Source organism: Sus scrofa, chromosome 6 (genome assembly GCF_054392235.1).
Source record: "Sus scrofa isolate SSC_HxYL_T2T_F1_AM1 chromosome 6, Sscrofa_HxYL_maternal_Yorkshire_Landrace_v2.0, whole genome shotgun sequence".
NCBI lineage: Eukaryota > Metazoa > Chordata > Mammalia > Artiodactyla > Suidae > Sus > Sus scrofa.
The window spans coordinates 53627818-53642652 of NC_139388.1; the positions used below are offsets into that span (position 1 = coordinate 53627818).

The 14835-nt window shown below is 54.5% G+C and overlaps 1 protein-coding gene across 4 annotated transcripts in view; it reads right to left on the bottom strand.

The window, feature by feature from the left end:
• Window positions 1-5117: 5117 nt before the first annotated feature.
• MEGF8 (multiple EGF like domains 8) overlaps window positions 5118-14835 on the bottom strand; it is a 41170-nt gene continuing 31452 nt past the window's right edge. For all 4 annotated transcript variants that reach the window (XM_005655874.4, XM_084960888.1, XM_084960887.1 and 1 more), the window contains 7 exons: window positions 11575-11782; window positions 11227-11386; window positions 10441-10633; window positions 9826-9996; window positions 9569-9699; window positions 8937-9069; window positions 5118-6557 (listed from right to left, as the gene is read on the bottom strand). In XM_005655874.4, the coding sequence (XP_005655931.1) occupies window positions 5289-6557; window positions 8937-9069; window positions 9569-9699; window positions 9826-9996; window positions 10441-10633; window positions 11227-11386; window positions 11575-11782 (2265 nt within the window). In that variant the 3' untranslated portion in view covers window positions 5118-5288. The remainder of the gene's footprint in view (window positions 6558-8936; window positions 9070-9568; window positions 9700-9825; window positions 9997-10440; window positions 10634-11226; window positions 11387-11574; window positions 11783-14835) is intronic.

Sequence of the window (14835 nt, forward strand, 5' to 3'; positions counted from 1 at the left end):
CTCCGCCTACATCCTTTTGTCCCAGGGAAGGAATCTGGGTAGAGAAGGAGGTTTGGTGAGGGAGGCGGGGACCCAGGGAAGATGCCTAGGTGTGGAAGGAGTTCCAGAGTCAGTTGGATGTTTGATCTGGGTCTGCTGTGTTCCCACACTGGAGTCTGTTCCCTCTCTTAAGCCAGGGAGTCCTCACTAATAAAGTAAAATCACTAACCCCTTAGCTGCCTACCTGGAGCTCTGCCCAATTCCTGAAACTAAGCAAAATCAGGCTCCTTGGGGATAGTCCATGCACAACCCCCACATAAAGTTAGAAGATTCCCCCTGCTCCTTCAACACCTGTGGACTCTTGGTCGACACACAATTCTAACAGATTAGGGGAGCTCTTTGTCTTCAGGTTTAAACTGCAGGTTTAAAACTCTCCAGAGCTGAAAGGAATACTCAAGGATCACTGGATTCGGAGTTTCCACTGTGGCAAAATGGGATCAGCAGCCCAGGCCTGGCACAGTGGGTTAAAGATCTGGCTTAGGTCAAGACTGCAGCTGGGATCTGATCCCTGGGGGATGTGCTGTGGGGTGGCCAAAAATGAAAAGAAAAAAAAAAAAAAAACCCACCTAATTCAATCCACCCTCTTTATTGCAAATGCAACTAGCCTATTAAGAAATGTTAGGATCTCAAAATTGTACAGACTTGGGATTCAGCCTTGACTCTTGCCACTTACTGTGTTGTCTTAGTAAATTAATACACTTTTCAGACCCAGTTTCCCCCTCTGGGGATAATCCCTAATATGTCACATGGCTGCTGTGAGAACAAGAGATGGGACAGATGAAAAGGCTAGAGCGAACTTAACAGACTATTGCTGTTAATATTATAATATTATGTGTAATTTATTTCTATTAATATATTTGTATTATTTGCTGTGCTCTGTGTGTATTCAACCATGGGGTGTCATCACTTAGAACATCTAATAAGCATCTTAAATTTAACATGTCTTAAACCTACCTCCTCACTCCCCCTCCAAACTTGCTCTACCAGTCTTCCGCATCTCAAATAGCAAACCCCTTCCTGTTGCCCGCTTTCTCTCTCACCCAGTGTGTGAACTGTCAACAAATTCTGTTGGTTCTACTTTCAGAATATATCCAGAATACTCCTTTCCACTCTGCTGCCCCCGCCTGGTTCCGGCTACCCTCCTCTCAGCCTACATGAAGGTCGAGGCTCCTGATCGGGGTCCCTGCCCTACCCGCTCCCCTTTTTAGTCTCTTCCCCACAGAGAAGCCCTGTGGACACCTGAGGTGGATCCCATCCCTCCTGGCTCAGAAGCCTCTCCTGGCTCCTCCTGCACAGAGCAAAAGCCAGAGTCCTCACAGTGACTCAAGGGCCTGCTCATTCCCTCTGTGCCCTTGTCTCTTTACTCTCTCTGAACCACAAGGAGGCTCTGCTGTTTCTCTGGAATGCTAGGCACATTTCCACCTCTGGATCTTTGCCTTGGTTGCTCCCTCAACTTGGAATTCTTTCCTCAGATGCCCCTATGGCTCACTGCCTCACATCAGCTCGTTTGCCATCTTCGGAGTGAGGCCCTCCCCTCTACCTGACATTGTACAGCAAGTACCAACCCCCCACCATGCCCCTCCTTTACTGCCTTATTTTTCTGGTCACTTTTCAATGTGCCAAATCTCTACTTATTACCTGGCTCCCCACTGACTTGTCTGCTCCACGAGAGCAGGGACCTTGCTCACAGCTATGTTCCAGAACAGTGCGGGGCTCAGTGTGGGTGGAGACAAGCGTGGTCAGGGGTGGGAGGCACTGGCTTAGAAAAGGGAAGTGATTTTAGAGGTGGGGGGGGGGCAATGGAGAATCAGACAGGCTTGTGTCAGAATGTGGACTTGCCTACTTATCTGCCCTGAGTTCTTAGGCAAGGGACTTAATTTCTGAAACTGCAAAACGGGGGAACAAGCCAATACCTCCCAGCAGTGATGTTGGCAAGATTAAAAGACTCATGATGGAGTTCCCTGGTGGCTCAGCAGGTTAAGGATGCAGCGTTGTCACTGCTGTGGGAAGGGTTTGAGGCCCTGGCCTGGGAATTTCTCTGTGCTGTGGGTGCAGCCAAAAAAAAAAAAAAAAAAAAATTGGTGCCAAGCACCCAGCACAGCACAGTGCTGGAGTGCTGCAGGCCTTTGGTAAAATTTCTCTCCTTTCCTGAAGTCCCTAGGACATCAGTGGCCACACATGGGCTAGAATCCAGGTTCCTAGCCTCCAATGTCCAGGCATTCACTTCACCACGAGCCTCTTGCCTTCAGGTGTGTGGACACCAGGGCAAGGTGCCAGCCGAGGGGCTGACCTGGAGAAAGGAGGAACACATGCTGTGGGGCATCTGTGCAACGGTGACAGGACTTGGAGGGGGGTCCCAGAGGAAAAGTCCAGTCAGAATGCAAACACCCTGCTTAAGGAAGGCAAAGTCACAGGGTGGAGGAGTCGGGAAGAACCACCTTAGTTCTTTTCTGGTTACACAGGATGACCCCACTGGCCTCTGGACCCCTTAAGGCAGCATGTCCCACTGCTGGTTAGCTCCCCAGCTGGGAAACTCTACCTTATCCCAAGCAGATATTGGCCTTTTTTTTTTTTTTTTTTTAAAGGCTGAACCTGTGGCATATGGAAATTCCCAGGCGAGGGGTCAAATCGGCCTACGCCAGAGCCACAGCAACAAGGGATCCAAGCTGCGTCTGCAACCTACACCACAGCTCATGGCAATGCTAGATCTTTAACCCACTGAGCGGGGCCAGGGATCAAAACTGCATCCTCATGGATACTAGTCAGGTTTGTTTCCGCTGAGCCATGACGACTCCAGATATTGGCCATTTTGAATACCTGCCCCTAGCACCTGCTCTGTGCTGAGACGGCTCTTGGCTAGTCAGCCTATGCTAAGTAAAGCAGTCCTTCCTTGTGCTATGGGACAGCCTGGTGGTCAGGATATGAGTCAGAAGGTCAGGGTTCAAATGGCAGCTGTCACTCAACCGCTAAATCAGGTCTATGAACTCGTCTTCTCTGTGAGATGGGGATTACACGGAACCTACCTCATAGTTTGTGGTCGGAAAAATCAAGTGAAACCACAGCAGTAACATGCCAGGCGAGCCATCCAGCACTGGTAGTCAGGAATGCAAGTTCACAGTCAGGTCTTGGAGGTTAGGCACCGCCACCAGCTTAGAAAGGCAAAACGTGTGGGCAGAGTAATCCCTGAAAATTCCTCAAGTTGCTTTTACAAAGTCTGAAAATACCACGATCTTCACGGGCCACCTTGGAGACTCACAGGCCCCTAAATCTAACACATGGCTGTGTGCTTACCTCAGTATCACATGAAAACAGCCAGCCTGTGCTTAGGGGCTGGGCTGTGCAGAAAGGTCACTGGTGAACACTCCCAGCAAGACTCAAGCTGACTGAGCCCGAGGGGACAGAGGTCTCCCATTCCTTCCCACCTCCCCTCATTATGGGGTCTTGCCTACCCAGGGGGCTGGCACACCCATGATGCTCTCCATTTGGGCGGTGTGAGTGCACCTGAGTTAGAGAAAGCTCACCGTGCTGGGGCCTCGTTTCCGTCTTTCTGCTGCCTGAACTCCTTACACCAAGGGCCGGAATAAAACCTGAACCTGGGATCGAGGCAGTCTGTCTTTCTTCCTGAGCAAGCAGGGGTCTCTATGTGACAGGGAACTGGGCAGGGGTCAAAGGCTTCACTGACCTCAGGTCACCTTGGTTCATCACTTCTGGGGAACAAGAGCTTCAGCAGCGCAACCCCCAGCCCTGATGGGACAGCCAGGCCCAGGCCACAAGGCTTGGAGGGGGTACTGGGAAAAGGACATTTATCCCACTTAACCAGCACTTTGGTGCTGGGCCAGCAAGATTCTCACGCTGTTCCCAACCTTGGTTTCATGCACACACAGCCCGCCTGGGGCAGCATCTCAGACAGAGCTTTGTCTCCTCTTGCCCCCTCTGAGCAGAGTGACCTTGGCCCTGGGGTCAGGAAACACCACCTGAGCCTTGTCCCTCCAGCCTAGTGGTGGCAGCAGCAGTGTACCTGTTCTGGGTCACCCCTGGTCTGCCTCACTCCTGTCTCTGGGCAGCAGCACCCAGTTCTGTTTGCTGCAACCCTCGGTGTGGCTTCTGTTCCCCTGGTTGGACCTAACTGAAGAGGTGTCTCTAAAGGGCATCCAGAATCTAAAACTTGACCCCTGCTCTTCCCCCACAGCCCATCTGCCCCATCTTAATAAACAACCCCCCCATCCACCCACAGTTCAGGACACAAAGTTGGGGTCTTCCTGGATTCCTTCCTTTCCTCATGCCGGCATCCAGACCATCATTACATCCTTCTGCCCACAGCCTGCATCTGTCCCTGACTCCTCCTCTTATGGCCACTACCCTGATCTGTCCCCATCTCTTGGCCCACTGCTGCCACTCTCACCTGCTCCAGTCCATCTTCCACACACAAGCTGAGTGACATCTTCAACATGTATGCTGGATCCTGCCATTCTCCCTCATAAAACTGGCAAATGGCTGCCCGACGCCCTGAGAATAAAACTCCCAGCCCTGTCGGGGGCCCACAGACCCCTGCCTGAGCCAACTTACTCTCTTCACACTTGATCTGGGCCACACTGGCCAGCTCTCCCACCCCTCCGATGACACAAGCTTCTGCCCTTATAGTTCCCTCTGCCTGGAACCCACTTCTTGCAGCTCTTCCCACAGTCCGTTTTCTTTTTTGTTCCCCCCTTTTCTGGCCACACCCATGGCATGCAGAAGTTCCTGGGGCCAGGGACTGAACCCACACCACGGCAGCAACCCAGGCTGCTGCAGTGACAACACGGAATCCTTAACCTGCAATGCCACAAGGGAACTCCTCAGTTTCCTTCTTAAAGTCTGGCTTTGCAGAATGACCGGCTGACCACCCTGAGGTCCTGCGCAGCCACACCCTGTGGATGTCTCACAGCACGTGTCCCGTTCAGAAGGGATCTTATCCTCTGCATGTGTGCACGCATGCCCACGGTCTCCCTTCACCAGAACCCGAGGTCCACAAGATCAGGGGACCTTGGCTGTCTCAGCTCCCACTCTGCCCAGTGCCTTCAACAGTGCCTGGCACATAGTAGGTATTCAATAAATAATTGTTGAATGCAGATCAAAGAAGGCCCTGTCTGGGGACCCCTCTCCCCCCATCAGAGGAAGGAAACCAAAGTCTCTGAGGACACAGTGTCCCAGGTAGAGGGATCCAAGTCCGGGGTGGTCTCAACTGCTGTGGCTGAGGATCCCGCCACGGGTCAGAGGGACATGCTGGTGAGGTTGTCCTGGCTCAACAGTCCCTTCCGGCCTGCACCAGCCCCGTGCCCACTGCCCCCAGCACCGCCGCCACCCCCACAGTACTCGTGCAGCCTGTGCCGCAGCGTGACGAGGGCTGACCCCAGGCAGGCGCCGTTGGGAGCATGGGGCCCGCCAGGCAGCTGGAGCAACAGTGTGGCCACACCAGCCATGCCATCTTCAGTGGGCTCCAGGGTGATAGGCCCAGCTCGCAGGCCAGCAGTGGTGGCGGGGATGGCCGGTGGGCAGCAGCCCCCTCCCACAGGCCCCCAGGGCCCGCCGGCCCCTGTCAGCAGCAGGGGGGCCAAGAAGGGCTCAGAGCGGCGGAAGGTGGGTGGCGGGAGCCCGGCCGGCTTCCAGGCGAGGGCTGGGGCAGTAGGGTCAGGTGGGAAGCAGACCGTGACCTTGGCGAAAGGGCGGCTGGCCATCTTGGTCATCTCTTGCAGGTGCCGGCGCTGCTCCTGCCGCTGGTCCAGGGCCTGCTTGGCCTTCCAGAGGAGCACGCAGAGTGAGAGGAAGAGGAAGAAGCAGGAAAAGAAGACGGAGAAGAAGACAAACAAGTCTATGTGGGCCTGGTCCTGCCGGAAGAAGAGCAGGCCCTGCGAGTCAGCCGAGCCATTGGCACTGGGTCCACTTGGGTCTCCCACACCCAGTAGTAGCAGGTAGAAGCGGCTGGACTTGAGGGTGTGGTACTCGTGCGGGTAGGTGATGACCAGCCGGTCCCGCACGCCACGGACTACCAGCACCGCTGATGGCTCCGTGACTGTCACGTAGGTTATCAGGCCCCGTGGCCACACCTCCCGCACTCGTGGCTCCACTGGAGTGGCCGGCCCACCTCCCGTCCCAGGTCCTCCCAGATCCCCAGCGCCCCGGGGCCCACCGTCAGCAGGGGGTGGGGGGGGTGGGGGAGGTGGCGGCGGCTGGATGTGCACAGTGTGGACACCCGTGTCAGGGGCCACACGGACCACGAAGGTGTCATAGGAGGTGGAGACATAGAGGTCCACGGCACCAAAGGTCACGTCCAGTGTCAGGCGGATGTCCACATTGGTGAACTTGGGCTGTACGCCAAACAGGACGGTGCGGCCAGGGCCCAGAGCCCGACGCTTGGGCTCGTGGAAACAGTTGGTCTGGGACGTGGGGTCCAGGCAGCACTCCTGCTCCACGGAGATGAGGCGGTAGCACTGCTGGCCACCCAGAGGGCTCCCGTGGAATGACTCCCGGCATTTAGCACACTGTGGGCAGAGGAGGGGGTGGAGGCGGCCATCAGGGCTGAACTCCGTACCCAGCCCTCCTCCGAGGAGGACTGATATTTCCTACCTATGGGTAAGCAGCCACTGCCCTGGGTTTCCCCAGTGCCCGAGGAGCTTCCTTGTGCCGCCCCCGCCCCGCCTGGGATGCCCTGTCATGGTGTGGACACTAACAGTATCCTACACTCCAGCGCTCCTGTTCCTGGTGCTACCCCAGTGACTATAGCACCCTGATGGGGAGGCCTCTGCAACTCTCAGGAACAACAATGAAGAGCTCTGTTGAATCCTGGCTCCACCTCCTCACCAGCTGTGTGGTCCTGATGAGCAAGTCTGTGCTGCCTCCATTGTATCTATGGCACAGCGCACCAGCTCAGTGGCAGGCACTCCCTCCATAGTAACTACTGCTGCTAGCATTAGAACCTAAAGAAACTGATGTGAGAAAAAGATCTGAATTACTCTCTGAAGTTGTCTGTTTAGACAAAGACCAACAGGCCTTTTGATTATGCATCGAGAATGCAGAAATCCTGGAGTATCTGCTGTGGTGCAGTGAGTACGACTCCAACTGCAGCGGCTCAGGTCACTGCCGAGGAGCAGGTTCAATTCCCAGCCATGCGCACTGAGTTAAAGGATCCAGTGTTGCCATGGCTGTGGCGTAGGTCACAGCTGGAGCTTGGATTCAATCTGTGGGTGGATTCGCTCTGGGTGTGACCATAAAAAAAATTTTTTTTGTCTTTTGTCTTTTTAGGGCCACGCTTGCAGCATATGGAGGTTCCCAGGCTAGGGGTCTAATCAGAGCTACAGCTGCCGGCCTACACCACAGCCACAGCAATGGCAGATCCGAGCTGCGTCTACACTACAGCTCATGGCAACCTCAGATCCTTAACCCACTGAGTGAGGCCAGGGATCGAACCTGCAACCTCAATGTTCCTAATTGGATTTGTTTTCACTGTGCCACTACGGGAACTCCAAAAAAATTTTTTTTAAAAAGAAAGAAAGCAAAAATTCTGGTCTCGAATGGAAATGTTAGGGTCAGTAAAGCTTGCGAAGCTTAGCTGCCAGTTGGGTGGAACTGCATCTTTACAAATATGTTTCTGTAGATGGGTATGGGAGACAGAAGCAAGAGCTTCCCTCTTCTTTCTGGAACTAGAAAGAAGGTAGGTGGATAGAGTGTTAAGAGCTGTACTCCAAGGAGGGAACATGGAAGAACCCCTCTGTGGATGCTAGCCTGCAACACAGTAACCAAATAGGTGATTAGAACAGGGGCTCCAGGAGCCCCTAGCTATGGGCTCAAGGGGAATTTATATCCAGGTATTAGCAATAATAGCACATCTCCAACTAGTCCCATGTCATCAGGCGGGGGCTGTCACTTGAGGGAAAACTTGCCTGAGAACAAAGCCAACACAGAGGAAAGCAGAGTCAAGATCCAGGAAAAGAAAGATTTCTGACTGCACCGAGTAAGCACCTGAATCTGGCCATTCCTGAAGGTAGACTCCAGACCTCAGTTTTGAAAGTTAACACATTTTCTTTTCCTTTTCTTTCTCTTACTCTTTCTTTTCTTTCCTTCCTTCCTTTCTTTCTCTCTCTCTCTTTCTTTCTTTAATGGCCACACGCATGGCATATGGAAGTTCCCAGGCCAGAGACAGAATCTGACCCCACAGCTGTGGCAACACTGGATCCTTTAACTCACATCCCAGGCAGGAGATCAAATCCAAGCCTCTGCAATGACCCAGGCCACTGGAGTCAGATTCTTTTTTTTTTTTTTTAGGGCTGCACTTGTGGCATATGGAAGTTCCCAGGCTAGGGGTCAAATCAGAGCTGTAGCTACCAGTCTACACCACAAACCACAGCAATGCCAGATCTGAGCCTCGTCTGTGACCTACACCACAGCTCATGGCAACACCAGATCCTTAACCCACTGAGCCAGGCCAGGGATCGAACCTGAGTCCTCATGGATCCTAGTCGGGTTCACTACCACTGAGCCGTGATGGGAACTCCTGCAGTCAGATTCTTAACCCATTGTGCCATGGTGGGAACTGCAAAACACTTTCCTCTTTTCCTTAAGCTACCACGAGATGAGTCTTCTGGCATTTGGAACTTATACGTTGTGACTATCTGTAATGGAGTCTGTCTCATAAGCAGCCTGAAAGCCCCTGCAAAAGGCCCGTTTCTGCGTCTCCAGCATCACTGCCCATGACCTGAAACTGACTAGGACTCAGGAATGGTCTATCAAGCTGACCTTCAACCCCATGACCATAGGTATGGGAACCATGTGGTCAGCTGTGCCTGGGCCAGGCTACCTCACCCCACCTCTGACCTCTTGGGGGCACAGGGCCCTTAGCCCCTAACTTGCTTCTCCAGCCCCACCTGGTATTTGTAGCAGTCCCGGCGGTCACTGGGCGAGCTGCCCTGGCATGTGCCCGTCTCAGTGTTGTTCTGACACGGGCAGCCTGTCCCATCCTGCTCGTTGCAGGTGTCCGCATGGCCATTACATTGGCATCTGAGGAGAGGGAGGAAGATGGAGATTAGAGAGCTTCCACGACCTGCAAGGGCCCAGGCTGGATGATGCATATATGAGCTCTGATCTGTGAGTCCAGAAGAGGAAACTGAGGCTCACAGAGGTCAAGCCATTTACCTCAAGGCTGCAGGATTGTTACGTGGCAGAGTCAGGATTAGAACCCAGGTTGGACTGATGCCAGAATTTACTTTCTGACCATCCAGAAGGAAGAGGGGGGAATGGGGAGGCTGACTCCAGGACTCTGCCTCAGGGCCCTTTCTCTGCCCAACAGGGTCTCCACCAGAGCTGCTGTCGCCTGTGTTAAATGAAGCACTGCCCCCTGAGGTACAGGGCTTCTATCTACATCTAGTTCATTGCCCCCCAAGCCCTGTCTCAGGGGGTCTCATCCTTCCCTGACTGAGAGCGGAGGCCAAGGGAGGCATCTGGCTCCCAGAGCCATCCAGCTGAGTCAGGCGGGCTCCCAGGGCCCCCTTCCACTTACTTGGTACACTTTCCTTCGAGGAGGAAGTAGCCGTGAAGGCAGCTCTCGCATTTGTCCCCATAGCTATTATTCTGGCAGTTCACACACACGGCCTCATCTTCACTAGGACCCTCGCTCACCCAATTTTCAATCTGGCCAAGGAAGCACAGATGATCACAAGAGGCTATGGACCAGCACCCCCTCCTTCCTCAGAGTCCAGACCCCAGTAGCCTCCTCCTCCCTCAGACCTGGGAGTTCAGGACCCAAACCTCTTTCACCTTGTCTGGATCCAGCGAGTACTTCTCTGGCTCCCTCCTGGCCATTTCAAGCTCCTTCCTGGAGAGGCAGACGTGGCTGTTGCCACGACAGAAGGCGTGGCAGGGGCGGCAGGTCCCGCCCCCCACGGCTGAACCCACGAACAATGGGAGGCACTGCTCGCAGTGGCTGCCCTGGGAACCAGGGACAGGACAGTCAGAGGGGTTGAGGAGTCGTGGCGGGTTGAGGGTGGGTGGGGGACAGTTCTGAGAGTACCATGGAGGGCGGCAGTGGCTCAGGCCCTCACCTTGGTGCATCCTAGCCTATCTGGCTTCACCCGCACACCTCACTCCCCCTCGGCCCAAAGTGCTGAAGTCCTTTCCAACATGATCCCAAATCCTCTTCTATGTGATCACCCTCCCCGGTCCGGCACCAACTTTGTCCCACTATTCCAGGGCAGCCCCTCTGAATACAAACCCAGACAGGGTCCCCAAAGTCCTCTCATACACCCCTGGGATACGGCTAAGCCACCTCTTGGTGCCCAGCTTACTGGGGCTTAGAACAAGGCTCAAGATGCCTGAGTGTGAGCTGAAGGCAAGGAGAGCCCAGGGTCAGGGCCTGAGGTCCTGGATGGCCACCTTGGTGTGATTGTGGCAGAGCAGGCAGTGGTCACGGGCCCCCACGCCGGCGCACTCGCTGTGGCGGTTGCAGCGACACTCCGTGGAGCAGTTGCGGCCGACAAAGCCGAAGTGGCAGCGGCAGTGGTCAGGCTCCACACATGAGCCATTCACGCAGCCCTGGGCGCACACGGGGCGGCACAGCCCGGTCACGCTGCAGGGATGGGCAGGGGTCAGGGCAGGGCAGCGGTCCACCCCTCCCAAAGACAGACCCAGCCATCCTCAGGGTCCTCACGGCTCCTCAGAGCCCACCCCCACCCCCCACCCTCTTCAAAACTAGTCTCCCCCCCCCCAGTCAGTCGCACACCTCTCCTACTCCAGGGTCCAGCCCAGCAGCTCCTCTAGGAGCCACGCCCCCTTCCCAGGACAGGGTTAGTTAACCCTACTAAGTCAACTCACCAATCTTGCCCTCCATGACCTAGTCCCCACCCTCACACCTTCCTGGGCTAATCCCACCACCACATTTTTTTTTCCTTTGGCTGCACCGGTGACATATGGAAGTTCCCGGGCAAGGGATGGACTCCAAGCCACTGCTGCAACGTACACCACTCCTGCAGCAACACCGGATCCTTAACCTGCTGCACCACAGGGGCAACCCACCACCACATCTTGGACTGCTTTCTTGCATCCTGCTTTGGTCCATGGCCCCATCCTTCGCTGCATCCCACAGGCTCTCCCAGCCCACAGTCTGTTTGGCCCCACTCCCCTCTACCCCACCCAAGGCCCCAGTCTGGCCTGCAGACTCACTTGTCCATGGTGTAGCCTGTCTTGCAGCTGCACTCGTAGCCATGGGGCCGGTCATGACAGTTCTGCGTTTCGTTGCAGTCGTGGTGCCCGTTGGCACACTCGTCCTCAGGGGGGCAGGACAGGAAGGCCCAGGAGGCCCCAGGTCGCCCACATGTCAGACCTGGCATGAGGATACAGGGTTTCACCTGTCGGAGCCTCTGTGTCACCCCCCAGCTGCCTAGGCTCTCGTTCTTACTTCCTCTGAGCACCGCCTCTGAGTCCCCAGAGGCCCCCAACGTACTTTATACCAAAGCCCAGGCCAGACCCAGCCAAGGGCCAGCCCCTTACCCCATCCCCAAATCCTCTCACCATCACGGGGGCCGCTGAGTCCACCCTCCAAGCAGTGGCCGCCCCCGTCCTGGCTGCCCCAGGCACACCAGCCACAGTGGGGGCGTCGCAAGCACAGGGCGCACTGGGTTGCCTGAGCACAGCCCAGGGAGCAGCTCTCGGGTCCTCGGAGCAGCCGCCCGCAGCCTCCAGCCATACAGCGCAAGGGCAGGTAGGAGGGGCTCAGACACTACAGGGGAGGGGAAACGGAGGAGAAAGAAAGTCAGAAAACACACCCTGGGTATCTTCCCAGACTCTTCTCAGAGACTTCACCCCTGCTGGCCACAACCAGGTGGACCAAGATGGACAGTAGCTGAGGTCACCACACTCTCTCTCCCTGGCATTTGTAACAAGTTCAAACTCGGAGTTCCCATCGTGGCTCAGTGGTTAATGAATCTGACCAGCATCCATGAGGACGCAGGTTCGACACCTGGCCTTGCTCAGTGGATTAAGGATCCGGCACTGCTGTGAGGTATGGTGTAGGTCACAGACGCAGCTCGAATCTTGGGTTGCTGTGGCTGTGGTGTAGGCTCTGATTCAACCCCTAGCCTGGGAACCTCCATATGCCGTGTGTGCGACCCTAAAAAGCAAAAAGAAAAAAAAAAAAGAAGTTCAAACTGCAAGTCAGGCTATGTATGTCCTTGTAACTAGAAGACTGGGTAAACTAGCTGGCTGGGCCACTTGGATGAACAAATGACAGCGAAGAGGCAAGAATAGAGCAGAGGCAGGAGGCAGACATGAGAATCACACACCCCACTGAAAGGTGGAGGCAGCTTCCCAAGCTCAATGTCCGGTATCTGGTAAGGCCTGCCTGCATTTTCCACCTGGGTCCCAAGAGGGGCCACTGTGCTACTGTAATGGGCCCCCTTTACCCACCCGGTTGGGCTACGAGTGTTTCTTACCATCAAAGAATGGCAATGATCCCAGATGGAAACAGAAACAGGTATCAGGATGGAGGTTGCAAACCACAAGTCTTAAAAGAATATGGACCCTCCTGCTGGGGCAACAGGATTCTCCCACCCTCACCTGGGAAGCTGAGTCCGTAGTCAGGGGCTGCGCAGCGGGCCACGTGCCATCACTTATCAGGTCCTGGGACCAGACATGGTACGCAAAGAAGTTCAGACCCCTGGGAATTTACCTCAGTGTATGAGAGCATTTTAGTTACTGCTCAGGCCTTAAGCAAAGTATAAGAGGAAAGAGATGAGTCTGGGCTGTTTGGCTGGGAGCACTCAGGAAGAAACAAAGCAACCCCGCACTCCTGAAATAGAAAACCCTGACTGCTGCAGCCAGAGCTCTGCGCCCACTGTGCACTACGCCAGCGATGAGCGGAGCCTGGCCGAACTGCCAGAGCCAAATTCTCCTCCGGGTTTGAGCCCAGATCCAAATTTAGTGCACCCCTTGGCAGACAGTGGGGTAATCTGGAAAGAGGTGGGAAGAAAGCCTGAGGCTCCAGTCTGCAAGGCACTTTCCACTGTGACCACGCTTGTGGCCAAATGCGATGCTGCCCAACATCATAGCCTGAACTTCCTATGTTCCTGGAAGAGAGGCAGGAACCGTGCTGTCTGCTGACATATGCCCACAGCCCAGCAAAGGAAGGTACTCAGTGAAGAATTTGGTGAAGGGAGAAAGGGAAGGAAGGAAAAAGCCAGCCAGCCAGGCAAGAGAGCACTCTGTCACCTGCCCTGGGCTCTGAGAAAGAACAATTCCTCACGGTTAAAATATGGCTCCCCTTGAGCCAAATCACAACAGGTCTGGCCTGTGCACCTGCTATGTTTCATCTGTGTTGCTGTTGTGTGTGTGTATGTGTGTTTGGTGGTTTGTTTTTGAGTGTTTTTTTGGCCACCCCACGGCATATTTAAGTTCCTGGGCCAAGGATCAAATGCAAGCCATAGCTGCAACCTCCACCACAGTTGTGGCAATGCCAGATCCTTAACCTACCATGCCACAGTGGGAACTCCTGATCTGTTTTTAAAACACCTGAGCCAACACTTTTTTAATTGATTTACCCAGAAATCAGAAGATCTGGCAGCAATCCCCTCACACTCCCCCATAGTGGCCAGCAAGCTCTCTGGTATCCAGGCCCTGGAATCCCAATGGAGACAAATAATGGAAATCTCCATCAAATTCATGGAGAACCTGTATCACCAGCAGGATCCCAGGCTTGAGGACGAGAGGCCTATGCCCTTGCCATACTGAGAGCACCCCCACCTGAACCGCCACACTGACCTCTTGGTTGTCTGGACAGGGGAGACAGGGGATCCTCCCAGGGGGCAGAAGCTGGGTGTTACTGAGTTTTTACTGAAGAGCAGGCACTGCTCCGTGTCCTAAATTCTCCCAGCTAGTCTGTACGACCTTTCTTGGGGGGGGGGGGGGTGGCATGACACAAAAATAGATTCGCTCTTTGTCCCAGTTTCCTGGTACTGAGCTACTAAAACACTGGGAGTTCCAGGAGTTCCCTTCATGGCTCAGCAGTTAAGGAACCCCACTAGGATCCATGAGCACGTAGGTTCGATCCCTGGCCTTGCTCAGAGGGTTAAGGATCTGACATCTGGGTGAGCTGTGGTGTAGGCCGTAGACGTGGCTTGGATCCTGCGTGGATGTGGCTGTGGCTGGGTATAGGCTGGCATCTATACCTCTGATTCCATTCTACTCCCAGCCTGGGAACTTCCATATGCCATGGTGTGGCCCTAAGAGAAAACAACAACAACACCAGCAGTTCCAGCAGGTAGGGAATATCTTTTGTTATTCATTAGGAGCCCCTTTTACACCTGAGTTTATGCTAATGAGGTGACTGGGGGGGGGGGCACCAGAAGACCAGGTGGTTAGAGGGCTGCAACTTCCAGCCTCACCCACCAACATGGGGTCAGGGCAGAGATGGCTCTATAAAAACAAGCCCTTGATCAATGAGATTCAGAGAGCCTCCCAGTCGATGGACATGTCCTCCATCCTGGGAGAGGGTGTCGATGCTGGGAGAAGGCATGAAAGTTCTTCATGCCCTGCCCTATTCTCCTCTTCCATTTGGCTCTTCCTGAGCTGCATCCTTTTTAATAAGCTGGTATTAGTAAGTAAATGTTTCTGAGTCTCTGAGCCATTCTAGGAAATAATCAAACCTGCAGAGGGAGTGGACGGAACCCCTGACTGATAAGCCAGTTTTTGTGCCTGGCATCTGAAGTGGGGGCAGTCTTGTGAGATGTGACGGTGATTCCAGGTAGCATTAGAAATTCACTAAACTGTTGAACACCT